Source organism: Scyliorhinus torazame, chromosome 11 (assembly GCF_047496885.1).
Source record: "Scyliorhinus torazame isolate Kashiwa2021f chromosome 11, sScyTor2.1, whole genome shotgun sequence".
Taxonomy (NCBI): Eukaryota; Metazoa; Chordata; class Chondrichthyes; order Carcharhiniformes; family Scyliorhinidae; genus Scyliorhinus; species Scyliorhinus torazame.
In genome coordinates, this window is record NC_092717.1 from 130433758 (window position 1) to 130459668 (window position 25911).

The 25911-nt window shown below is 50.1% G+C and overlaps 1 protein-coding gene across 5 annotated transcripts in view; it reads right to left on the minus strand.

Annotated features, from left to right (window-relative positions):
• The window catches only part of rgs20 (regulator of G protein signaling 20), a 369345-nt gene that overhangs the window by 76899 nt on the left and 266535 nt on the right, over nt 1-25911 (minus strand). For all 5 annotated transcript variants that reach the window (XM_072467764.1, XM_072467765.1, XM_072467766.1 and 2 more), the window contains exon 2: nt 752-900. In XM_072467764.1, the coding sequence (XP_072323865.1) occupies nt 752-900 (149 nt within the window). The remainder of the gene's footprint in view (nt 1-751; nt 901-25911) is intronic.

Sequence of the window (25911 nt, forward strand, 5' to 3'; positions counted from 1 at the left end):
CAGTCTGACTCATGGATGTGTGTGAAGATGTTTTGTACAAGGTATATACTTTTTGCTTAAAATGTTTGGTTTGTGTTTGCAGCTGGAAAGTTACCCAGTTCTCTTCGTTATTTGTAAGACGCCAGGGGTGAGGGGATTGATTTAGTTGCATATAACAGTGCGTCATCAGCATTTAGGGACATTTCATATTCTCTCGTTCCCTTGGCTGCAGAAAAATATTTTTCACTGTACTTCGGTACATGTGACAATAAATCAAATCAAATCAAATCAAATATTCTGCTCATCCTGTCTGTACTCCATTGATTGTTGGGCTAACCCAGTCACATCACTCGGAATTCTATGACGAGGGCACCAAGGAGAAGAGTTAGATGCATCCTGGTCTGGTTTTTTGGTGGATGGGGAAAATGTAAAATAAATTACAAACATTGTGTTCCTTAGCAGCAAATTATTAGAAACAGATGAATAGAAAAACTATTGGCCCTTTGTTTCTTAATTGACTCTAATGCAGTTTGACAAGTGAGTTTCCTCAGGACTACTGACTGTGTTGTAATCTATTCTATTTCCTTTCAGATTAATGAAACGCAAAATGGCTTTTGATTAAAAGAATCATATGCTTAATTTGTTTTAAGGACTAGTTTCTGGGGGGCATCTGACAGCTGATGCCTGCAGTCATGTGAGTATAGATCTGTGCGCTGGTATTTACCTTCCAGCCACTCTCCAGAGTTGGGGGAAAACAGACAGAAAGACGTACCATGAGCAGCTGCAGCAGCAGCACCAGCAAAAGCAGCAGGCGTTCGAGGCACGGTTCCCAGCACCCTGCTGTGGCTGTGCAGAGCCTGGTAGCTCCTGCTGTACCGATGTCTGCCGCTTACGCATCTCCATCCGCTCCGATCCCATGGGCTGTGGGGAAAGCATGAAAAAGCATTAAAGAGAGAAAGCAGCGCAGCTGAAGCTGAGTAACACGTTCATATAATCTTGAATAACTAATTACCCGCAACAAAATAGAAACAAAAAAGTGGAAATTGAGGCTTCAGGTGTAAAAGAACATGTTCTCCTTTTGTGAATCTCTAGCTGTTAATCGTTAGGAGTGGCACCATTTTAAATTTAAAGCTGTGATCCACGTGGTCACAAATCATTTTGATGAAGATATTTCTATTTGTTTAAATGAGTTTGAAGTATTTGGCACTTTATAACCATAAATCTAATGTTTCCTCGATGTTGGCAACTCTGTTAAGCTGAGCAACCATTTGTATTCAACACGGATGAACCTGAAAGCAATGCTGAGAAAATGACTGCGTGAAAATCACAACTAAAGACCGAGGTGTATGTTGATGGTTTTTTCCATTTCGGACAGTAGGCTGCTATCATACATGGGTCAAATCTGGCCTACAATTCACTTCTAACAATAGGTCATTGATCTAAAATGTTAACTATGGTTTTTCTCTCCATAGATACTGTCTGACCTCCAATTATTTATAGCGTCTTTTGCTTTCGTTCAAAATATTTGGCTGCATATTAGAATTAGTTAATAACCTAGTGGTGTTTGTAATTAGGTTGTATTTTACCACTACAGGAATTTTATCACTTGTTTGGCATAATAAAAGAGTGCATTGCTTTTTTTGAAACTGTTATTTTATATCTGAGTTCTCTGCAACATACATAGTTTGAACATTCACGTAAAAATATTTTGACATAAAGCATTTATATTGATCCATTTGAATTGGCTCTTCAGTGAAGAAGACTAATGCTGCTTTTATGCTGCAATCAGTTATCTTCTCAGATCTATAGCTAGCCTCCAAGAAGCTTGTCTGGCTATTTCAATTCTTCCAACCAGAAGAGAATATTGCATATATGCACTTAAATACACTTCTCACTGCTGTTTAAATGTATATGTTATGGAAGTTTGGATGGTAGTGTACCACATTTTCATTAAGCCGAACATTTTAATAGAAGTTTGTGGTAATACCAGGTATTGCAGTACCTGAGAGGTGGATGACCATTGGCTAGACCTAGGAGTCTACCATTGGCTAATGTACATAGCTCCGCCTTGAGAGGCGGGGTATAACAACCAATGCCGTCCCAGCAGCCTTCACTTTCTGTATCGAAGCTGCTGGGTGCAGTTCTAGCTGATTAAAGCCTATTAGTTATGACTCACCTTGTCTCGAGAGTAATTGATTGTGCATCAATTTAATCAGCTATTACTTCTGAAAGGATGGATCTCCGCATCAAGCCGGACTGCCTTCAGCTCAGCCCCCCACGCAGACAGCTCTGCTGCTATTTTCAAGCATTGGCTGGCGTGTTTTAAGGGCTACCTCGACACGGCCGCTGACGCCCCCACGGAAAGGCAGAAAATGCACCTTCTACGCTCGCGGGTCAGCCCTGCGATCTACCCTCTGATCGAAGAGGCGGCGAATTATGCTGCAGCTATGGAGCTGCTAGAAGGACATTACATCCATCCTCTGAAACAGGTCTACGCCCGTCACCTGCTGGCAACTAGAAGGCAGAGCCCAGAAGAAACACTGGAAGACTTCTAGTGCTGGGCCGAAACTGTGGCTTCCCAGCAGTTACGGGGAACGAGCACACGGAGCTTTTAATTTGGGATGCTTTTGTGCCAGGTATGACTTCCCCCACATCCGCCGAAGGCTCCTTGAAATGGACACACTGGGCCTCACTGAGGCACGGGCCCTGGCAGGGTCCATGGACGTTGCGTACAAAGACGCTCTGGCTTTTGCTCCCGGATGCAACGCACCCCATCGCGGCAGCCCCCCAGACTATCCCGCTAACCCCGCAGGCCTGCGCGACAAGACGGCCCGCTATCACCGCCGGCCAACGCTGCTTCTTCTGCGGCCAGGCGAATCATCCCCGCGCGCGTTGTCCGGCCCGCACCGCCACCTGCAAAGTGTGCGGCAAGAAAGACCACTATGTCGCGGTCTGCCAGGCCCGCGCCGTGGCAGCAGTCTCCAGCGACTATCGGCAGCCTTTCTTTAAGGTCCCGGCCGTCCAAGGCCCAGCGCCGCCCTTCTATCCCCAGGCAACGTGCGACCCACGGCCGTGGCCATTTTGCCCCCCCGGCCACCATGCTGGATGGGTGGGCGCCGCCATTTTGTCCCTCACCGCCGCCATCTTTGGCATCCCTGGACTCCCATGTGCAACCCGTGGCTGACGCCATCTTGGATGGGGCCTCAAGCCCCCAGCACAGCCGACTACACGCTGCCCGACCAGAACACCCCTTGCTGCAGCTGGCCTCCGTTACCCTGGACCAGAGTCGGCCCCGGACACTAGCGAAAGCCACCACAACGATCGCCATCAACGGCCATGTGACGTCATGCCTGATCGACTCTGGAAGCACGGAAAGCCCAACATGGTAAGGCGCTGTTCTCTTGTCACCCATCCCGTAAACCAACGGATCTCCCTGGCCTCCGGGTCATACTCGGTGGAGATAAAGGGGTTCTGCCTAGCGAACCTCACTGTCCAAGGCAGGGAATTCTGCAATTTCCGCCTGTACGTTCTGCCGCACCTCTGCGCAGCCACCCTTCTTGGGCTGGATTTCCAGTGCCACCTACAAAGCCTGACCTTTAAATTTGGTGTCCCTATACCCCCCCTTGTCTGCGGCCTCGCGACCCTTAAGGTCGACCCGCCTTCCCTGTTTGCGAACCTCACCCCGGATTGCAAACCCTTCGCCACCAGGAGCAGACGGTACAATGCCCAGGACTGGACCTACATCAGGTCCGAGGTCCAAAGGCTGCTGAAGGAAGGGGTCATCGAAGCAAGCAACAGCCCCTGGAGGGCTCAAGTAGTGGTGGTAAAGACTGGGAAGAAACATAGGATGGTCATCGACTATAGCCAGACCATCAACAGGTTTACGTAACTGGACGCGTACCCTCTCCCCCGTATAGCTGACCTGGTAAACAGGATTGCGCAGTACAAGGTTTTCTCCACGGTGTATCTCAAGTCTGCCTACCACCAGCTACCCCTCCGTCATGGTGACCGCCAGTACACTGCCTTCGAAGCAGGTGGGCGGCTCTATCACTTTTTAAGGGTTCCCTTCGGTGTCACGAACGGGGTCTCGGTCTTCCAACGTGAGATGGACCGAATGGTTGACTGGTACGGCTTACGCGCGACGTTCCTGTATCTTGATAACGTCTCCATCTGCGGCCATGACGAGCAGGACCACGACACCAACCTCCAAAAATGTCTCCAGACCGCGAATATCCTTAATCTGACCTACAATAAGGATAAATGCATGTTTAGCACCGACCGTCTAGCCATCCTAGGCTACGTAGTACGAAATGGAGTCATAGGCCCCGACCCTGAACGCATGCGCCCCCTCATGGAGTTCCCCCTCCCTCTCTGCCCCAAGACCCTAAAGCGCTGCCTCGGCTTCTTTAGCTATTATGCACAATGGGTCCCTAATTACGCCGACAAAGCCCGACCCCTGATCCAGTCCACAACCTTCCCCCTGTCGACGGAGGTCCGTCAGGCCTTCTGCCGCATCAAAGCGGACATCGCAAAAGCCATGATGCACACCATCGACGAGTCCCTCCCCTACCAGGTCGAGAGCGATGCGTCCGACGTAGCTCTGGCGGCCACCCTCAACCAGACGGGCAGACCCGTGGCTTTCTTCTCCCGCACTCTCCATGCTTCTGAAATTCGCCACTCGGTCGAAAAAGAGGCCCAGGCCATAGTAGAAGCTGTGCGACACTGGAGGCATTACCTGGCCGGCAGGAGATTCACTCTCCTCACCGACCAACGGTCGGTGGCCTTCATGTTCGATAATGCGCAGCGGGGCAAGATTAAGAACGACAAGATCTTGCGGTGGAGGATAGAACTCTCCACCTACAATTATGAGATCTTGTACCGTCCCGGGAAGCTGAACGAGCCTCCTGATGCCCTGTCCCGCGGCACTTGTGCCACCGCACAAGTAGACCGCCTCCGAGCCCTCCACGAGGACCTCTGCCACCCGGGGGTCACTCGTTTCTTTCATTTCATTAAGACCCCCAACCTGCCCTCCTCCATCGAGAAGGTCAGGACAGTCACCAGGGACTGCCAAATCTGCACGGAGTGCAAACCGCACTTCTACCGGCCAGAGAGAACGCATCTGATAAAGGCTTCCCGTCCCTTTGAACGCCTCAGCGTGGATTTCAAGGGCCCCCTCCCCTCCACCGACCGCAACACGTATTTCCTGAACGTGATTGACGAATACTCCCGGTTCCCATTCGCCATCCCCTGCCCGGACATGACCACGACCACTGTCATCAAGGCCCTCCAGGGTATCTTTACACTGTTCAGTTTCCCCGCATACATTCACAGTGATAGGGGATCCTCCTTTATGAGTGACGAACTGCGTCAATTCCTGCTCAGCAAAGGCATCACCTCCAGCAGGACGACCAGTTACAACCCCCGGGGAAACGGGCAGGTAGAAAGGGAGAAAGGAACGGTCTGGAAGACCTTCCTGCTGGCCCTTCGGTCCAGGAATCTCCCAGTTTCCTGATGGCCCTTCACTCCATCCGGTCGCTGCTCTGTACTACCACAAACCAGACACCTCACGAACGTCTCCTTGTTTTCCCCAGGAAGTCCTCCTCCGGGACCTCGCTCCCAACCTGGCTAGCGACACCCGGACCCGTCCTGCTGCGGAAACATGTGAGGGCGCACAAGTCGGACCCATTGGTCGAGAGGGTCCACCTGCTGCATGCCAATCCCCAGTACGCCTACATAGCATTCCCCGACGGCCGCCAAGACACGGTCTCCCTTCGGGACCTGGCGCCCGCCGGAGCCCCACGCACACCCGCACCATTGCCCCCACCCCCACCCTCCTCGCAGAACCTGACCAGAGGGTCAGTACTGCCGCCGCCCCTACCCTGCGCCGAACAGGCACCGACGCCCCCTACAGGCGCCCCTCCCCCTGCCCACTTTTCGCCCCAACAGCGCCGCCTAGGGGTGATGAAGCTGCCTGGGAGGAAGACACCACGTTCCCGGAGCCACAACCGCCAGGGCCCCCACCAGGATCATCGCCGAAGCCCAGACGCTCCAGAAGGACGACCAGGCCACCCGATCGTCTGATTGCTGCACCATAAACACTTCTTCTGTTACCCTCAACATCACGGTACCTCCATACCTGGTCCTAGCATGCAAAAGGCGACAGTAACGCTGGCCATCACCCCGCCGGGTTCTTTTTAACAGGGGGTGAATGTGGTAATACCAGGTATTGCAGTACCTGAGAGGTGGATGACCATTGGCTAGACCTAGGAAACTACCATTGGCTAATGTACATAGCTCCACCCTGAGAGGCGGGGTATAAGAACCAATGCCGTCCCAGCAGCCTTCACTTTCTGCATCGAAGCTGTACAGTTCGAGCTGATTAAAGCCTATTAGTTATGACTCACTTTGTCTCGAGAGTAATTGATTGTGCATCAAAGTTTAGGATATTTAAATGAAGCAGTGTGAGGCACCTAACCCAGCTACCTAATCTTGTTCACTGCTAATGGCTTACTAATCTAGTGTTCCTGTAGAGGATCCTCTGTGTAGCGCACAAAGACTCCGTGAGACGAATAGAGTGAAGTCGATGAGGCTTTATTAAGCGTGTCTGTTCCCCCGCAGCTCAATAGTAGAATGGCCTGCGGGGGAGGACTCCGGCTTCTTATACTCCGCCTTCAGGGCGGAGCTAGAGGTCAACGGCCAACCAGGACCCGGGATCTGTCAGCCAATGACATTAGGGCTTCCAGTCCCACATGACCCCCAATACATACTACCACATTCACCCCTTGTCAAAAATGAACCCGGCGGGGTGATGCTTCGTATGGTGGTAAGGGTTTACAGGGCTGGTCCTGGGAGGGGAAAAAAAACATTCACATGGCAATACAGTATTGTACAATTTTGTCCTGTTTCGACTATTTACAGAGGGTATAGGGAGAAAAGCAAAATGTTCTTGTGAAAAGTCCATATTTTGATTTAGATCGACGCCACGAGTCGGTCGGGCGGTCTGGTCGTCCGTGTCGATCGCCTCGGCCCCGGTGGTGGTGGTGGTGCTTGTACCGGTGTTGTCGTCTCCGGGAGCCTTACGGTTTCAGCTTGGGCTTTATTCTTGGTCGGGCCTGAGGGGAGGGGAACCGATCCTCCTGGGAAGGGGGCGGTCGCGGGGTGCAGCGGTGGCAGGAAGGGGGGGGTTGGGTGAATGGTGTCGGGGGGGTGTGTGTGTTGCCGGCGGGCGCCAGATCCCGCAGGGAGACCGTGTCCTGTCGGCCGTCGGGGTACTCCACGTAAGCATACTGCGGGTTCGCGTGGAGGAGGTGAGCCCTTTCGACCAACGGGTCCGCCTTATGTGCCCGCACATGCTTTTGGAGCAAGATGGGTCCTGGGGCCGCCAGCCAGGTCGGCAGCGACGTTCCAGAGGAGGACCTCCTAGGGAAGACAAGGAGACGTTCATGAGGCGTTTGATTAGTGCTCGTACATAATAATGACCGGATGGAGTGGAGAGCGTCCGGTAGGACCTCCTGCCACCGTGAAACTGGGAGGTCCCTGGACCGTAGGGCCAGTAGGACGGCCTTCCAGACCGTGCCGTTCTCCCTCTCTACTTGCCCGTTCCCCCGGGGGTTGTAGCTGGTCGTCCTGCTTGAGGCTATGCCCTTACTGAGCAGGAACTGGCGCAGCTCGTCACTCATGAAAGAGGACCCCCTGTCGCTGTGGACGTATGCGGGGTAACCGAACAGTGTGAAGATGCTGTTCAGGGCTTTAATGACTGTGGCCGCGGTCATGTTAGAGCAGGGAATGGCAAAAGGGAAGCGGGAGTATTCGTCCACCACATTAAGAAAATATGCGTTGCGGTCGGTGGAGGGGAGGGGCCCTTTGAAATCGAGACTAAGGCGTTCAAAGGGGCGGGAAGCCTTAATCAGGTGCGCTCCATCCGGCCTGAAAAAAGGCGGTTTGCATTCCGCGCAGATGTGGCAGTCCCTTGTGACTGTACGGACCTCCTCTAAAGAGTATGGGAGATTGCGGGACTTGATGAAGTGGAAAAACCGAGTGACCCCCGGGTGGCAGAGGTCCTCGTGGAGGGTTTGGAGGCGGTTAATTTGTGTGTTGGCACATGTGCCGCGGGATAGGGCATCGGACGGCTCCTTCAGCTTTCCGGGACGATACAAAATCTCGTAGTTGAAGGTGGAGAGCTCGATCCTCCACCTTAAGATCTTGTCGTTTTTGATTTTGCCCTGCAGTGCATTATCGAACATGAAGGCTACCGACCGTTGGTCAGTGAGGAGAGTGAATCTCCTGCCGGCCAGGTAATGCCTCCAATGTCGCACAGCTTCCACTATGGGCTTCCTTTTCCACTGAGGAGTGGCGGATTTCTGAGGCGTGGAGGGTCCGGGAGACAAAAGCCACGGGTCTGCCCGCTTGGTTAAGGGTGGCCGCTAGAGCTACGTCGGAGGCGTCGCTCTCGACCTGGAAGGGGAGGGACTCGTCGATGGCGCGCATCATGGCCTTTGCGATATCCGCTTTGATGCGGCTGAAGGCCTGGCAAGCCTCTGTCGACAGAGGGAAGGTCGTGGTCTGTATTAGGGGGCGGGCCTTGTCTGCGTACTGGGGGACCCACTGGGCGTAGTATGAAAAGAACCCCAGGCAGCGTTTCAGGGCTTTTGGGCAGTGCGGGAGGGGGAATTCCATGAGGGCGCGCATACGTTCGGGGTCGGGGCCTATTATCCCATTGCGCACTACGTAGCCCAGAATGGCTAGCCGATTGGTGCTAAAAACGCACTTGTCCTCGTTGTACGTGAGGTTCAAGGCTTTGGCGGTCTGGAGGAATTTTTGGAGGTTGGCGTCGTGGTCCTGCTGGTCGTGGCCGCAGATGGCTACATTGTCGAGATACGGGAACGTGGCCCGCAACCCATGTTGATCAACCATTCGGTCCATCTCCCGTTGGAAGACCGAGACCCCGTTTGTGACGCCAAAAGGGACCCTTAGGAAATGGTATAATCGCCCGTCTGCCTGAAGGCTGTGTACTTGCGGTCACTTGGGCGGATGGGGAGCTGATGGTAGGCGGACTTGAGGTCCACGGTGGAGAAGACTTTATATTGGGCAATCCGATTGACCATGTCGGATATGCGGGGGAGAGGGTACGCGTCTAGTTGTGTGTACCTGTTGATGGTCTGGCTATAGTCTATGACCATCCTTTGTTTCTCCCCTGTCTTCACTACTACCACCTGCGCTCTCCAGGGACTATTGCTGGCCTGGATTATGCCCTCCTTTAGTAGCCGCTGGACTTCGGACCGAATGAAGGTCCGGTCCTGGGCGCTGTACCGTCTGCTCCTAGTGGCGACGGGTTTGCAATCCGGGGTGAGGTTCGCAAACAAGGACGGGGGTTGCACCTTGAGGGTTGCGAGGCCGCAGATAGTGAGTGGGGGTATTGGGCCGCCGAATTTGAACGTAAGGCTCTGTAGATTGCATTGGAAATCTAATCCCAGTAAGGTGGGGGCACAGAGCTGGGGAAGGACGTTTAGTTTGTAGTTTTTGAACTCCCTCCCCTGCACCGTTAGGGTAACTATGCAGAATCCTTGGATCTGTACGGAGTGGGATCCTGCAGCTAGGGAAATCTTTTGTGCGCTGGGATAGGTGGTCAAGGAACAGCGTCTTACCGTGTCGGGGTGGATAAAGCTCTCCGTGCTCCCGGAGTCGACTAGGCATGGTGTCTCATGGCCGTTTATTAGCACCGTTGTCGTCGTCGTCTGGAGTGTCCGGGGGCGAGCTTGATCGAGCATAATTGAAGCGAGACGTGGTTGTAGTAGTGGAGTGGGGTCCGTTGTTGCCGTCCAAGATGGCGTCGGGGATGGACAAAATGGCCACCCCCATACATCGCACGTGGCTGGGGGGTCACAAGGTGGCGGCGGGGGTGGACAAAATGGCCGTCCCCACGCGTCGTACAGGTCTGGGGCGGTCCAAGATGGCGGCGCCCTTCCTCCCCTCGTGGTGGCCGGGACCCAAAATGGCAGCGTCTGCGGGTCGCACATGGGGCGTTGGGGGGGCTGGGGAGCGCTAGGACCGCGCGGAGCTCCCTCACCGGGGACAGCGGTGGTCGGGACCCAAGTTGGTGGCGCCGGCGGGTCAGACGTGGGGCGCGGGGTGGGGGTTAGGGGGGCGTTAGGGACGCGCAAAACTCCCTCTTCTCCGTGGATAGTGGTGGCCGGGACCCAAAGCGGTAGCGCCGGCGGGTCATACATGGGGTGCGGGGAGGGGGGTTGCGGAGCGTAAGCGGCGTGCAGGGCTCCCTGTTCTCCCGGGACCGCGGTGGTCGGGACCCAGAGCGTCTGCGCCTGCGGGTCGTACATGGCGTGCTGGGGGGGTTGGGGCGCGTAAACGGCTTGCAGGGCTCCCTGTTCTCCCGGGACAGCGGCGACCTCGCGGGACCGGCACACAACCGCGTAATGGCCCTTTTTCCCGCAGCTCTTGCAGATAGCTGCGCGGGCCGGGCAGCGCTGTCGGGGGTGTTTCGCCTGGCCGCAGAAATAACAGCGGGCGCCCCCGGTGCGACTTGGCGTTTGGACCGCGCAAGACTGTGGGGTGTCCGCGGGGGGGTTGGGTTTGTCGCGACGGGTACGTACGGAGCCCAATGGGCTGCCGCGCGGTCGGGGCCGTAGGCGCGGGTATTACGCGCGGCCACGTCTAGGGAGGCTGCTAGGGCCCGTGCCTCTGAGAGTCCTAGCGACTCTCTTTCTAGAAGTCTTTGGCAGATTTGGGAGGAATTCATACCTGCCACAAAAGCATCGCGCATTAACATGTCCGTGTGTTCATTTGCGTTCACCGAAGGGCAGCTGCAGGCTCGTCCCAAAATCAGCAGCGCGGCGTAGAATTCGTCCATCGATTCTCCGGGACCTTGCCGTCTCGTCGCGAGCTGGTAGCGAGCGTAGATTTGGTTAACTGGGCGGACATAGAGACTTTTCAGTGCTGCGAACGCCGTCTGGAAATCCTCCGAGTCTTCGATGAGGGAGAAGATCTCCGTGCTCACCCTCGAGTGCAGGACCTGTAGTTTTTGGTCTTCTGTGACCCGGCCGGTGGTCGTTCTGAGGTAGGCCTCGAAGCAAGTCTGCCAGTGCTTGAAGGCTGCTGCCGCGTTCACTGCGTGGGGGCTGATCCTCAGGCATTCCGGAATGATCCTGAGCTCCATAGTCCTTTTTAGGCACGCTTAATAAATTGTAGCGCACAAAGACTCCGTGAGACGAATAGAGTGAAGTCGATGAGGCTTTATTAAGCGTGTCTGTTCCCCCGCAGCTCAATAGTAGAATGGCCTGTGGGGGAGGACTCCGGCTTCTTATACTCCGCCTTCAGGGCGGAGCTAGAGGTCAACGGCCAACCAGGACCCGGGATCTGTCAGCCAATGACATTAGGGCTTCCAGTCCCACATGACCCCCAATACATACTACCACACTCTGAAAATTAGTTTCCATTTTCTTTAAAGTAGCAGATATTGCTGATTTGGGATGAACGTGTTTGCAAGAGTGGGGGAGTAATGGGTCTTGGAGTGGTGCACTCAATTGGAACACTGTGCATCTTTGGTATCAGCCTGCTTCTTCTTCTGAAGCTGCTAGTTTCAGTTCTACTTTACCACCTTTTCCTGTTTCCATTTCAGACCAGCTTCCATGCCTTACCACCTTAGTTATTCATACTTGCCCCATCTCTAAAGGTTTAAAAAATATATGCTTCATCCTAACATCTCTTGTTAATGTCACTTCAGTCATTTAACTTTTGCTTAATTTCCTTTCAAACACTTTCCAAAGTTGTTTCCTCTCTCAAAGGCACAGACTTTTCTCCCCCACCTTGCTTTGGTTCTGCTCCTTTAAATGTTGTTCCCCTGTATTGTTCCTCGGTTCTGATAAAGATGGTTATATCTAAAATGTTTAATGTTCCTGTTCTCTCTACATATGCTTACTGACCTAGAGTGTTTTCAGCATTTTCTTGTTTTGCTTCAAATGTCCCACACTTGCTGTTTTTCCCCTTATATTCATATTGTTATTGTTTGTACACACAGGGATGCGTGAAGTACTGATCTCATTCTGACTGGAAGAGGTTGCAGGCGAATACCAAAGCTTCCTTTGAGGACTGCAACAATGATGGAAGAACAATTCTTCTGTTTAAATTTCATTTCCTAAAATTGAACCATGGTTCCCGCACTGTGCAAGCGTGTTCGCAAACAGTATCTATTGTTTTGACACAAAGCATTTTTATATTATGATTCCTATCTAAGAGCAGCACCAACAAGAAAAGTTGATAGAAGGAACAGTGGGTGGCATATCTTTGTTAATAACACTGTCCTTTCCTATCCTTGGGTTCTGGGCTTAAATCCAGCTCAAGCAAAGGGGAGCTGAAGGACACCTCTGTTCACTTTAAAAGGTTTTAACTGAAGAGTGAAAGTACTTGGGAATGAAAATAATTTTCTATGTGCATCTCATGGTAGCACTATCACTCAGCGACCAGTTATGGCAAGGAACACGTAATACATAATATTCAAGCTTATTTATTTGAACTCAGTTAAGTAGTGTCTACAGTCCAAAAGAGCTCTGAGTTAATATCGCATGAGAAAACTAATTACATCACTTGAGTCATGGAACACATTAAATGTACTAAGGAACTTATTTTCCATTTCTTTAACCCACAACCTAGGTCAGAGTCAGAATACGGGAAGCAAGAGCAGTCAACATCTAGGAAAAGTTAAAAGTGAGTTACAATGAAAATGAGTGACACAAATTGCAACTTATTTAAATATGGGGACTGTTATGAAAACTACGCTTACCTTGATGAGAGTAGAGTTCAGGGACTTTAACTCCTGACATGCCTTGCAGCTTTTGTGCATGCACAGACCAGATGTGGGTTGCACATGCACAGTTCTGCTTCTTGGCCTTTTAGCTAAGATCAAGCGTAAGATCAAGCCTGAGATCAGGACTAATGCCTGCTCTTGTCAGCTTGGATCTGGTATGTTTCTTTTGTGGGTAGCATGAATTGAATTCAATTTGAATTTGAATTGCTTTTGGAGCAAGCAAGGAGATTGATTCAGGGGTTGCCCTGTCCACTCTGCTCATTGGCTGTTTTACTCTGAGAAAGAAATAAGATTTTTATTAAAGTTCTGCAATTTTATATTCTGTGGACCCAGTACACCAGTGCAGGATGGAATAAACCAGCTAAAAAACCCAGGCCAGGGGCGTCATTCTCCGAACCCCCGCCGGGTCGGAGAATGGCCGTTGGCCGCCGTGAATCCCGCCCCCGCCCCCGCCGAAGTCTCCGCTCCCGGAGATTGGGCGGGGGCGGGAATCCGGCCGTGCCGGTTGGCGGGACCCCCCGCTGGATTCTCCGGCCCGGATGGGCCGAAGTCCCGCCCAGGAATTGCCTGTCCCGCCGGCGTAAATCAAACCTGGTATTTACCGGCGGGACCAGGCGGTGTGGGCGGGCTCCGGGGTCCTGGGGGGGGGCGCGGGGCGATCTGACCCCGGGGGGTGTCCCCACGGTGGCCTGGCCCACAATCGGGGCCCACCGATCCGCGGGCGGGCCTGTGCCGTGGGGGCACTCTTTCCCTTCCGCCTCCGCTACGGCCTCCAGAATGGCGGAGGCGGAAGAGACTCTCCCCACTGCGCATGCGCGGGAAACTGACAGCGGCCGCTGACGCTCCCGCGCATGCGCTGGGAAACTGACAGCGGCCACTGACGCTCCCGCGCATGCGCCGCATTTCCGCGCCAGCTGGCGGGGCAACAAACGCCATTTCCGCCAGCTGGCGGGGTGGAAATCCCTCCGGCGTCGGCCTAGCCCCTCAATGTTGGGGCTAGGCCGCCAAAGATGCGGAGACTTCCGCACCTTTTTGCCAGCGCGATGCCCGTCTGATTGGCGCCGGCTTTGGCGCCAGTCGGCGGGCATCCCGCCGTTGGGGGAGAATTTCGCCCCAGGAGTGCCATGGACGACCTGTGTCCCAGGCAGGGGACAGGAGGGGTCCCAAAAGGAAGAGGGGTCAGGAAAAGATCCAAAAAGAGTACCAGAGGGGGGACAGAAAAAGGTCCCAGTTCAGTTAAAAAGTGATAGAAGCAGCAAAATAGGCTCCAAATAGAAAAAAGTGGACTTTAGGTGAAGAAGGCAGCGGTGGGTCACTGACCCTATGTTGTGGGTCATTGGGCAAACATATTCCTTTGGAGCAGTAGTGCTCTGCTCGGCACAGTTAAAAATCTGAAGTTGTGCTTGTGAGCTGGTGCTTGAGTGCCTACTTGGGAGTACAGGAGAATGGGATCACAGGGGACAAGATTAAAACCCTGCGAGGTGGGTTGTCATTGACTCCAAAACAAAAGTGAAATACCTCCGATGATGGTGGAATATGAAACAAAAAGAGAAAATACTGGAAAAGCTCATCAGGTCTGGCAGCATCTGTGGATGGAGCTCTGAAGAAGAGTAATACCGACTCAAAACATTAACTCTATTTCTCCCCACAGATGCTTTTTTTATTTTTGTGTTATTGACTCCATTTGAGTCTGATAATCGAAAAGGCATCAGAAGAAGCCCTGAAGATCCAAGAAAGAATGGCAGGCTTGTGATTCTGTGTTGTGGGTGGTGGGGGCGAAGGTATCCCAGTGTTCTGTTTGGCGTGGCTGAAAAATTGAAGTTGTGCTTCTGAGTCGGTGTTTATGTGTTTACCCGGGAATCCAGGTGAACAGAATCTCAGGAGACGAGATTCAAACCCTACAAAGAGGGCTGTTTTGGATACAGTCCAATTTAGAGAAACGTTTGGAGAGAATTTCCAGGTTAGATCTTCAAATGTGAAGATTGGAATCCCTCATTAGAGACAGACTTTTAGTGAAATTGGTTGGCACAGTGTTACTGATAGGTTGGTTGTGTGGAATTCTGTGGACTCTGTCTTGATCGCACCTGTCATTTATTGTGTAGTGTAGTGTGCTCGACCAAAGTTTGCTTGTTAGTTTACAAGTACCTCATATTTTCCCTGATGTTAGAGTATAAAATGGATATTGTAAATTATTTTATCTTTCTGAACTTGTATAGCAACATTTAATGTTGTTTGTTCATAATCTGTGAAATCTTGTGGCTTTCTTCACTGACCAGCAGGTGTCTTGAGTCTAAAATTTTGTCTACTTTAAACAAAAATGTTATTGGTCCCTAACCACATCTAACCAACAGCTCGGGGGTCTGGCCAAGGGTACGAATAGAGGTCTAACATTTTGCTGTAAATTATTAATGAGTGGATTTGAAACTCACTTTGCTGCCACCTATTTCTTAGAGATACCTTCAGTAAAATGAGGGTGAGTGAAAAATGTATTGACACTAATATTATACCATGATTTCAGAGTCAAGGGTTCTTTTTCTTTTTAAGAGCGGTATATATCAATCAGGTTTGCGAGAGGGGGGAGTAGACCGAGGGGGTTACTGTTTTGATTGACAGGGACTAGCTTCCTGTATTTGGGCAGGACAGTGGGGACGGTTAAAGAAGCTGAACTCTACGAGCTTGGTGGGAGGGTCAAGGCAGACCTACAGAGATGGGACTGCTTCCCGCTATTGCCGACAGGTCGAGTTCCGTCGGTTAGAATGAATATTCTGCCTAGATTCCTATTCCTGTTCCAGTGCCTCCCAGTATTTCTGCACAAATTGTTTTTCCAAGAGTTAGACACTCGTTTTGTGGCATTTGCGCAAGTCAAGGAGAAACAGCCGGAGTGAAACACATCCAGAGTGGGAATTTGGAACTTGGTAATTTGGTGCAGTGAGGTAATCAGGAAAGGTAAGTGGTAAGTCTAATTCTGCTGTTTTTTAGTTAAAAGTGCAGTGTGTAGATTAGTGTCTGATTGGCTGAAGCTGCCCCCACCCTAATTGCTGAGAGGCAGTTATCTGTCAGTCACCTGTGGCCTGTTTAGGGGCACAAAGGTGCACATTGTATTCTTCTCTTTGAAGCTTAAGTGTAGCAGGTAAGGCAGATGAACTTAGGGCTTGGATTAGTACCTGGGAATATGATGTTATTGGTATTACTGAGTTGGTTGAGGGAAGGGCAAGACTGGCAACTAAATATCCCAGGGTATAGATGCTTCAGGAGGGATAGAGAGGGAGATAAAAGGGGTGGAGGAGTTGCATTACTGGTCAGAGATGATATCACAGCTGTGATTAAGGAGGGCATGATGGAGAATTCGAGCACTTGAGGCAATATGGATAGAGCTAAGAAATAGGAAGGGTGCAGTAACATTGTTGGGACTTTACTACAGGCCTCCCAAAAGCGAGCGTGAAGTAGAGATACAAATATGTAGACAGATTATAGAAAAATGTAGGAGCAATAGGGTGGTCGGGATGGGAGATTTTAACTTCCCAACATTGAATGGGACTCATGGAGTGTTGGAGCAGAATTTGTAAGGAGCATCAAGGAGAGTTTTTTAGAGCAGTATGTGAATAGTCCAACTCGGGAATGGGCCATACTGGACCTGGTATTGGGGAATGATCCCGGCCAGGTGGTTAAAGTTTCAGTTGGTGATTACTTTGGGAATAGCGATCACAATTCCGTAAGTTTTAGAATACTCATGGACAAAGACGAGAGTGGTCCTAAAGGAAGAGTGCTAAATTGGGGACAGGCCAAGTATAACAAAATTCGGCAGGAGCTAGGGAATGTGGATTGGGAGCAGCTGTTTAAGGGTAAATCCACATTTGAAATGTGGGAGTCTTTTAAGGAAAGGTTGATTAGAGTGCAGGACAGACATGTCCCTGTGAAAATGAGGGATAGAAATGGCAAGATTAGGGAACCATGGATGACGGGTGGAATTGTGAGACTAGCTAAGATGAAAAAGGAAGCATACATAAGATCTAGCTAGGCGACTTAAATCTAATGAAGCTTCGGAGGAATATCAGGAAAGTAGGACAAATCTCAAACGCGCAATAAAGAGGGCTAAAAGGGAAATATCTTTGGCTAACAGGGTTAAGGAAAAGCCTTTTATTCGTATATAAGGAGCAAGAGGGTAACTAGAGAAAGGATTGGCCCACTCAAAGACATAAGAGGGAATTTATGTGTGGAGTCAGAGGAAATGGGTGAGATTCTTAATGAGCACTTTGCATCGGTATTCACCAAGGAGAGGGACATGACGGATGTTGAGGCTAGGGATGGATGTTTAAATACTCTAGGTCAAGTCGGCATAAGGAAGGGCGAAGTTTTGGGTTTTCTAAAAGGCATTAAGGTGGACAAGTCCCCAGGTCCGGATGGGATCTATCCCAGGTTACTGAGGGAAGCGAGGGACGAAATAGCTGGGGCCTTAACAGATATCTTTGCAGCATCCTTGAGCCCGGGTGAGGTCCTGGAGGACTGGAGAATTGCTAATGTTGTCCCTTTGTTTAAGAAGGGTAGCAGGGATAATCCAGGGAATTATACACCTGTGAGCTTGACGTCAGTGGTAGGCAAACTGTTGGAGAAGATACTGAGGGATAGGATCTATTCACATTTGGAAGAAAATAGACTTATCAGTGATAGGCAGCATGGTTTTGTGCAGGGAAGATCATGTCTTACAAACCTAATAGAATTATTTGAGGAAGTTGAGGGGCAGCACGGTAGCCTTGTGGATAGCACAATTGCTTCACAGCTCCAGGGTCCCAGGTTCGATTCCAGCTTGGGTCACTGTCTGTGCGGAGTCTGCACATCCTCCCCGTGTGTGCGTGTGTTTCCTCCGGGTGCTCCGGTTTCCTCCCACAGTCCAAAGATGTGCAGGTTAGGTGGATTGGCCATGATAAATTGCCCTTAGTGTCCAAAATTGCCCTTAGTGTTGGGTGGGGTTACTGGGTTATGGGAACGGGGTGGCAGTGTTGACCTTGGGTAGGGTGCTCTTTCCAAGAGCCGGTGCAGACTCGATGGGCCGAATGGCCTCCTTCTGCACTGTAAATTCTATGATAAAAAGTGACAAAGTTAATTGATGAGGGAAGGGCTGTAAATGTCATTTACATGGACTTCAGTAAAGCATTTGATAAAGTTTCCCATGGCAGGTTGATGGAAAAAGTGAAGTCGTATGGGGTTCAGGGTGTAATAGCTAGATGGATAAAGAACTGGCTGGGCAACAGGAGACAGAGAGTAGTGGTGGAAGGGAGTGTCTCAAAATGGAAAAAGGTGACTAGTGGTGTTCCACAAGGATCCGTGCTCGGACCACTGTTGTTTGTGATATACATAAATGATCTGGACGAAGGTATAGGTGGTCTGAATAGCAAGTTTGCAGATGATACTAAGATTGGTGGAGTTGCAGATAGCGAGGAGGACTGTCAGAGAATACAGCAAAATATAGATAGATTGGAGAGTTGGGCAGAGAAATGGCAGGTGGAGTTCAATCCAGGCAAATGCGAGGTGATGCATTTTGGAAGATCTAATTCAAGAGCGGACTATACGGTCAATGGAAGAGTCCTGGGGAAAATTGATGTACAGAGAGATCTGGGGGTTCAGGTCCATTGTACCCTGAAGGTGGCAACGCAGGTCGATAGAGTGGTCAAGAAGGCATAAAGCATGCTTGCCTTCATTGGACGGGGTATTGAGTACAAGAGTCGGCAGGTCATGTTACAGTTGTATAGGACTTTGGTTAGGCCACATTTGGAATACTGCATGCAGTTCTGGTTGCCACATTACCAGAAGGATGTGGATGCTTTAGAGAGGGTGCAGAGGAGGTTCACCAGGATGTTGCCTGGTATGGAGGGTGCTAGCTATGAAGAAAGGTTGAGTAGATTAGGATTGTTTTTGTTGGAAAGACGGAGGTTGAGGGGGGACCTGATTGAGGTCTACAAAATTATGAGAGGTATGGGTAGGGTGGATAGCAACGAGTTTTTTCCAAGAGCGGGGTTGTCAATTACAAGGGGTCACGATTTCAAGGTGAGAGGGGAAAAGTTTAAGGGAGATCTGCGTGGAAACTTTTTTACGCAGAGGATGGTGGGTGCCTGGAACGCCTTGCCAGCGGAGGTGGTAGAGGTGGGCACGATAGCATCTTTTAAGATGCATCGAGACAGATATATGAACGGGCGGGGAACAGAGGGAAGTAGATCCTTGGAAAATAGAAGACAGGTTTCGATAAAGGATCTGGATCGGCGCAGGCTGGGAGGGCCGAAGGGCCTGTTCCTGTGCTGTAGTTTTTTTTGTTCTTTGTTGTTCTCTTTGAAGCTTAAGTTGTGTGCGTCACCCTGGTGAGCTGAGGTCTGTATAAAAGACAGACAGAAAGCACACTCAGTAAGCTTTGCGCAAGTCAAGGAGACACAGCCTGAGTGAGTGAGACACATCCAGAGTGGGACTTTGGAACTTGGTAATTTGGTGCAGTGAGGTAATTCGGTGCAGAGTGGGAGAAGGTGCTTTTTCCCTACTGTTTTGTTCTCTCTCTTTCTTCTGGCCTGTAACTTTTAATCTGCAGGGAGAGAACCAGAGAGCATCTGAGACCCTCGGAAGGTAAGTAAGTGATTTCTATTCATTTTTACTTTTATTACCTTTTCAAATTGTGTGTGTGTGGGGGGGGGGCGGGGGGACTGAAGTGACATCACAGTAAAGCTGTGACCTGATTGGCTGGTTGGGAATCTACACTAAATTAAAACAATTAAGCATTGTTAAACTAATTAAACATAATTACTTATTACTTAATTATAATTTAGAGGGGTATCAAAGCCAGAGATCGGAGAGTACTGTATTTAGCTTTCACATTTATAGTAGAAATCTACTGCTAGGAAACATATAGTTAACAGTACCTTTTAAAAAATCTTTTAAATTAAATTTACTAATTAATTGATGCAATGTCAATTAGAGGGGTGCAGTGAGATGTGGCAGGTCCGGGAGGCTTCCAGCGTGCCGGATGGCTTCATCTGCAGAAAGTGCACCCAACTGGAGCTCCTCTCAGACCGCATGTTTCGGTTGGAGCAGCAGTTGAATGCACTTAGGAGCATGCATGTGGCGGAAAGCGTCATAGATAGCAGTTATATAAATGTGGTCACACCCAAGATGCAGGCAGAGAAATGGGTGACCACCAGAAAGTGCAGGCAGTCAGTGCAGGAATCCCCTGTGGTTGTCCCCCTCTCGAACAGGTATACCACTTTGGATACTGTCAGGGGGGGATAGCCTATCAGGGGAAAACAGCAGCAGCCAGAGCAGTGGCACCATGGCTGGCTCTGATGTTCAGAAGGGAGGGTCAAAGCGCAGTAGAGCAATAGTCATAGGGGTTTCTATAGTCAGGGGCACAGATAGGCGCTTCTGTGGCTGTGAAAGAGACTCCAGGATGGTATGTTGCCTCCCTGGTGCCAGGGTCCAGGATGTCTCCGAACGGGTAGCGGCATCCTGAAGGGGGAGGGCAAACAGGCAGAGGTCGTTGTACATATTGGTACTAACGACATAGGCAGGAAGGGGCATGAGGTCCTGCAGCAGGAGTTCAGGGAGCTAGGCAGAAAGTTAAAAGACATGACCTCTAGGGTTGTAATCTTGGGATTACTCCCTGTGCCAGGTGCCAGTGAGGCTAGAAATAAGAAGATAGAGCAGCTAAACACGTGGCTAAACAGCTGGAGTAGGAGGGAGGGTTTCCGTTATCTGGACCACTGGGAGCTCTTCCGGGGCAGGTGTGACCTGTATAAGAAGGACGGGTTGCATCTAAACTGGAGAGGCATAAATATCCTGGCCGCAAGGTTTGCTAGTGTCACGTGGGAGGGTTTAAACTAGTATGGCAGGGGGGTGGGCACCGGAGCAATAGGTCAGAAGGTGAAAGCATTGAGGGAGAACTAGGGAATAGGGCCAGTATGGCTCTGAGGCAGAGCAGGCAGGGAGAAGTTGCTGAACACAGCGGGTCTGGTGGCCTGAAGTGCATGTGTTTTAATGCAAGAAGTATTACGGGTAAGGCAGATGAACTTAGAGCTTGGATTAGTACTTGGAACTATGATGTTGTTGCCATTACAGAGACCTGGTTGAGGGAAGGACAGGATTGGCAGCTAAATGTTCCAGGATTTAGATGTTTCAGGCGGGATAGAGGGGGATGTAAAAGGGGTGGCGGAGTTGCACTACTGGTTAGAGAGAATATCACAGCTGTACTATGGGAGGACACCTCAGAGGGCAGTGAGGCTATATGGGTAGAGATCAGGAATAAGAAGGGTGCAGTCACAATGTTGGGGGTTTACTACAGGCCTCCCAACAGCTAGCGGGAGATAGAGGAGCAGATAGGTAGACAGATTTTGGAAAAAAGTAAAAACAACAGGGTTGTTGTGATGGGGGACTTCAACTTCCCCAATATTGACTGAGACTCACTTAGTGCCAGGGGCTTAGACGGAGCAGAGTTTGTAAGGAGCAGCCAGGAGGGCCTCTTAAAACAATATGTCGACAGTCGAACTAGGGAAGGGGCGGTACTAGACCTGGTATTGGGGAATGAGCCCAGCCAGGTGGTAGAAGTTTCAGTAGGGGAGCATTTCGGGAACAGTGACCACAATTCAGTAAGTTTTAAAGTGCTGGTGGACAAGGATAAGAGTGGTCCTAGAGTTAATGTGCTAAATTGGGGGAAGGCTAATCATAACAATATTAGGCGGGAACTGAAGAACCTAGATTGGGGGCGGGTGTTTGAGGGTAAATCAACATCTGACATGTGGGAGACTTTCAAGTGTCAGTTGAAAGGAATTCAGGACCGGCATGTTCCTGTGAGGAAGAAGGATAAATATGGCAAAATCCGGGAACTTTGGATTACGAGAGATATTGTGGGCCTCATCAAAAAGAAAAAGGAGGCATTTGTCAGGGCTAGAAGGCTGGGAACAAACGAAGCCTGTGTGGAATATAAGGAAAGTAGGAAGGAACTTAAGCAAGGAGTCAGGAGGGCTAGAAGGGGTCCCGAAAAGTCATTGGCAAATAGGGTTAAGGAAAATCCCAAGGCTTTTTACACGTACATAAAAAGCAAGAGGGTAGCCAGGGAAAGGGTTGGCCCATTGAAGGATAGGCAAGGGAATCTATGTGTGGAGCCAGAGGAAATGGGCGAGGTACTAAATGAATACTTTGCATCAGTATTCACCAAAGAGAAGGAATTGGTGGATGTTGAGTCTGGAAAGGGTGTGTAGATAGCCTGGGTCACATTGAGATCCAAAAAGACGAGGTGTTGGGCGTCTTGAAAAATATTAAGGTAGATAAATCCCCAGGACCTGATGGGATCTACCCCAGAATACTGAAGGAGGCTAGAGAGGAAATTGCTGAGGCCTTGACAGAAATCGTTGGATCCTCACTGTCTTCAGGTGATGTCCCGGAGGACTGGAGAATAGCCAATGTTGTTCCTCTGTTTAAGAAAGGTGGCAAGGATAATCCAGGGAACTACAGGCCGGTGAGCCTTATGTCAGTGGTAGGGAAATTACTAGAGAGAATTCTTCGAGATAGGATCTACTCCCATTTGGAAGCAAATGGACGTATTAGTGAGAGGCAGCATGGTTTTGTGAAGGGGCGGTCGTGTCTCACTAACTTGATAAGAGTTTTTCGAAGAGGTCACAAAGATGATTGATGCAGGTATGGCAGTGATGCTGATTATATGGACTTCAGTAAGGCCTTTGACAAGGTCCCTCATGGTAGACTGGTACAAAAGGTGAAGTCACACGGGATCGGGGTGAGCTGGCAAGGTGGATACAGAACTGGCTAGGTCATAGAAGGCAGAGAGTAGCAATGGAAGGGTGCTACTCTAATTGGAGGGCTGTGACTAGTGGTGTTCCGCAGGGATCAGTGCTGGGACCTTTGCTGTTCGTAGTGTATATAAATGATTTGGAGGAAAATATAACTGGTCTGATTAGTAAGTTTGCAGACGACACAAAGGTTGGTGGAATTGCGGATAGCGATGAGGACTGTCAGAGGATACAGCAGGATTTAGATCGTTTGGAGACTTGGGCGGAGAGATGGCAGATGGAGTTTAATCTGGACAAATGTGAGGTAATGCATTTTGGAAGGTCTAATGCAGGTAAGGAATATACAGTGAATGGTAGAACCCTCAAGAGTATTGAAAGTCAGAGAGATCTAGGTGTACAGGTCCACAGGTCACTGAAAGGGGCAACACAGGTGGAGAAGGTAGTCAAGAAGGCTTATGGCATGCTTGCCTTCATTGGCCGGGGCATTGAGTATAAGAATTGGCAAGTCATGTTGCAGCTGTATAGAACCTTAGTTAGGCCACACTTGGAGCATAGTGTTCAATTCTGGTCGCCACACTACCAGAAGGATGTGGAGGCTTTAGAGAGGGTGCAGAAGAGATTTACCAGGATGTTGCCTGGTATGGAGGGCATTAGGTATGAGGAGCGGTTGAATAAACTCGGTTTGTTCTCACTGGAATGACGGAGGTTGAGGGGCGACCTGATAGAGGTCTACAAAATTATGAGGGGCATAGACAGAGTGGATAGTCAGAGACTTTTCCCCAGGGTAGAGGGGTCAAGTACTAGGGGGCATAGGTTTAAGGTGCGAGGGGCAAGATTTAGAGCACGGTAGCTTTGTGGATAGCACAATTGCTTCACAGCTCCAGGGTCCCAGGTTCGATTCCGGCTTGGGTCACTGTCTGTGCAGAGTCTGCACCTCCTCCCCGTGTCTGCGTGGGTTTCCTCCGGGTGCTCCGGTTTCCTCCCACAGTCCAAAGATGTGCGGGTTAGGTGAATTGGCCAATGATAAATTGCCCTTAATGTTCAAATTGCCCTTGATGTTGGGTGGAGGTGTTGAGTTTGGGTAGGGTGCTCTTTCCAAGAGCCGGGGCAGACTCAAAGGGCCGAATGGCCTCCTTATGCACTGTAAATTCAATGATAATCTATGATTAATCTTGGACAAAGGTTCGGCACAACATCGTGGGCCGAAGAGCCTGTTCTGTGCTGTATTTTCTATGTTCTATGTACGAGGCAAGTTTTTTACACAGAGGGTTGTGGGTGCCTGGAACCCGCTGCCGGAGGTGGTGGAAGCAGGGACGATAGTGACATTTAAGGGGCATCTTGACAAATACATGAATAGGATGGGAATAGAGGGATATGGACACAGGAAGTGTAGAAGATTGTAGTTTAGTCGGGCAGCATGGTCGGCACGGGCTTGGAGGGCCGAAGGGCCTGTTCCTGTGCTGTACTTTTCTTTGTTCTTTGTTCTTATTTGGGTGGGCAAGGAGGATTGGAAGAGGGGTGTTTCAGAGGGAGAGACAGGCGGGGGCCTCACGCTGCAAATCTGTTATATTACTATTGGGCGGCTAATGCAGAGAAGGTGTGGGGTGGTGCTGGGACCTGGCCGCCCTCTGGGTAAGAATGTAATTGGAGTCAGTTAGGGAGACAAGCTTGGGGCACTGGTAGTGGCGCCACTCCCAGTAGTGCCGATGAAATATAAATCCTGTGGTGGTGGTCACGCTATTAATTTGGAGGCAGCCCTGCCATCATTTTGTACCAGTACTGGATGTACCAGTTTAATGCAACTAACAACGCAAAATACATTAATGGTATGAAGTTGCGGTATTTATATTGTGGATGACCACTACAGAAGCAACATTTTAGCGGTTGATAATTCCTAATTATTGCTAAACGATATCCCTGGTACTAAATATCAATTTTTACAACTGCGGTGTCTCATTCTTTCAGATTTTAATTATTGTTAGACATTTAGAAAAATATATACTTTACTTTTCTTTGCTTCTTTCATTGTTCTCTCTAATTGTAGCCAACCTTCTGTCTTTGCTTTCTGTGCATAATTTGACATTGAATTAAATATTCAAAACTACATTTCCTGATTCAGAATCTGCACTGTTCAGTAAGAATACTTCAGTCTTTTTGGTTACAGAGACGTACATTTGCTCTGGCTGTGTTGAGTTTCCTGTGTTGAGCCAGTTTCGAAAGGACGCTTTTGTGGAAGATAGCCCAGAGGGGAGGCGGTGGCGTAGTGGTATTGTTGCTGAACTAGTAATCCAGAGGTCCAGGATAATGATCTGAGGACCCTGGTTCGAATCCCTCCACGGTGGTGGTGGCATTTAACTCAATAAAATATCTGGAACTAAAACTCCAATGATGACCATGAAACCATTGTCGATTGCCGTAAAACCCCATCTGGTTCACTAATGTCTTTTATGGAAGGAATTCTGTCACCCTTACCTGGTCTGGCCTACATGTGACACCAGACCCACAGCAATGTGATTGGCTCTTAAATGCCCTCTGAAATGACTAAGTTGTATTCTACTGCTACAAAAACACAAAAAAGGAATGAAACGGGATGGACCACCCGGCATTGACCCAGGCACTGGAAACAATTGTGGCAAACCCAGCCCTGTCAACCCTGCAAGGTTCTTCCTTACTAACATCTGGTTGGGAGATGTGTCTCACAGACTAGTCAAGAAACAGTCTGACATAGTCATACTCACAGAATCATACCTTACAGACAATGTCCCAGTCACCACTATCACCAATCCTGGATATGTCCTGTCTCACCAGCAGGACAGACCCAGCAGAGGTGGCGGCAGAGTGGCATACAGTCAGGAGGGAGTTGCCCTTGGATTCTTTAACATTGACTCTGGACCCAATGAAGTCTCATGGCTTCAGGTTAAACTTGGGCAAGGAGTGCTAGCTTCAGCAGCAGATATACTAAATAAACTTGGGCAAGGAAACCTCCTGATTACCATGTACCGGCCACTATCAGCTGATGAATCAGTGCTCTTCCATGTTGAACACCACTTGGAGGAAGCACTGAGGGTGGCAAGGGCACACAATATACTCTGGGTGGGGGACTTCAATGTGCATCGCCAAGAGTGGCTCGGTGGTAGTACCACCACAGACTGAGCTTCTAGACTGGGACTGCAGCAGGTGGCGGGGGAACCAACAAGAGAGGAAAACATTCTTGATATCATCCTGATCAACATGCTTGCTGCCGATGCATCTGGCCATGACAGTATTGGTAGAAGTGTCCACTGCACAGTCCTTGTGGAGACAAAGTCCTGTCTTCACATTGAGGATACCCTCCATCGT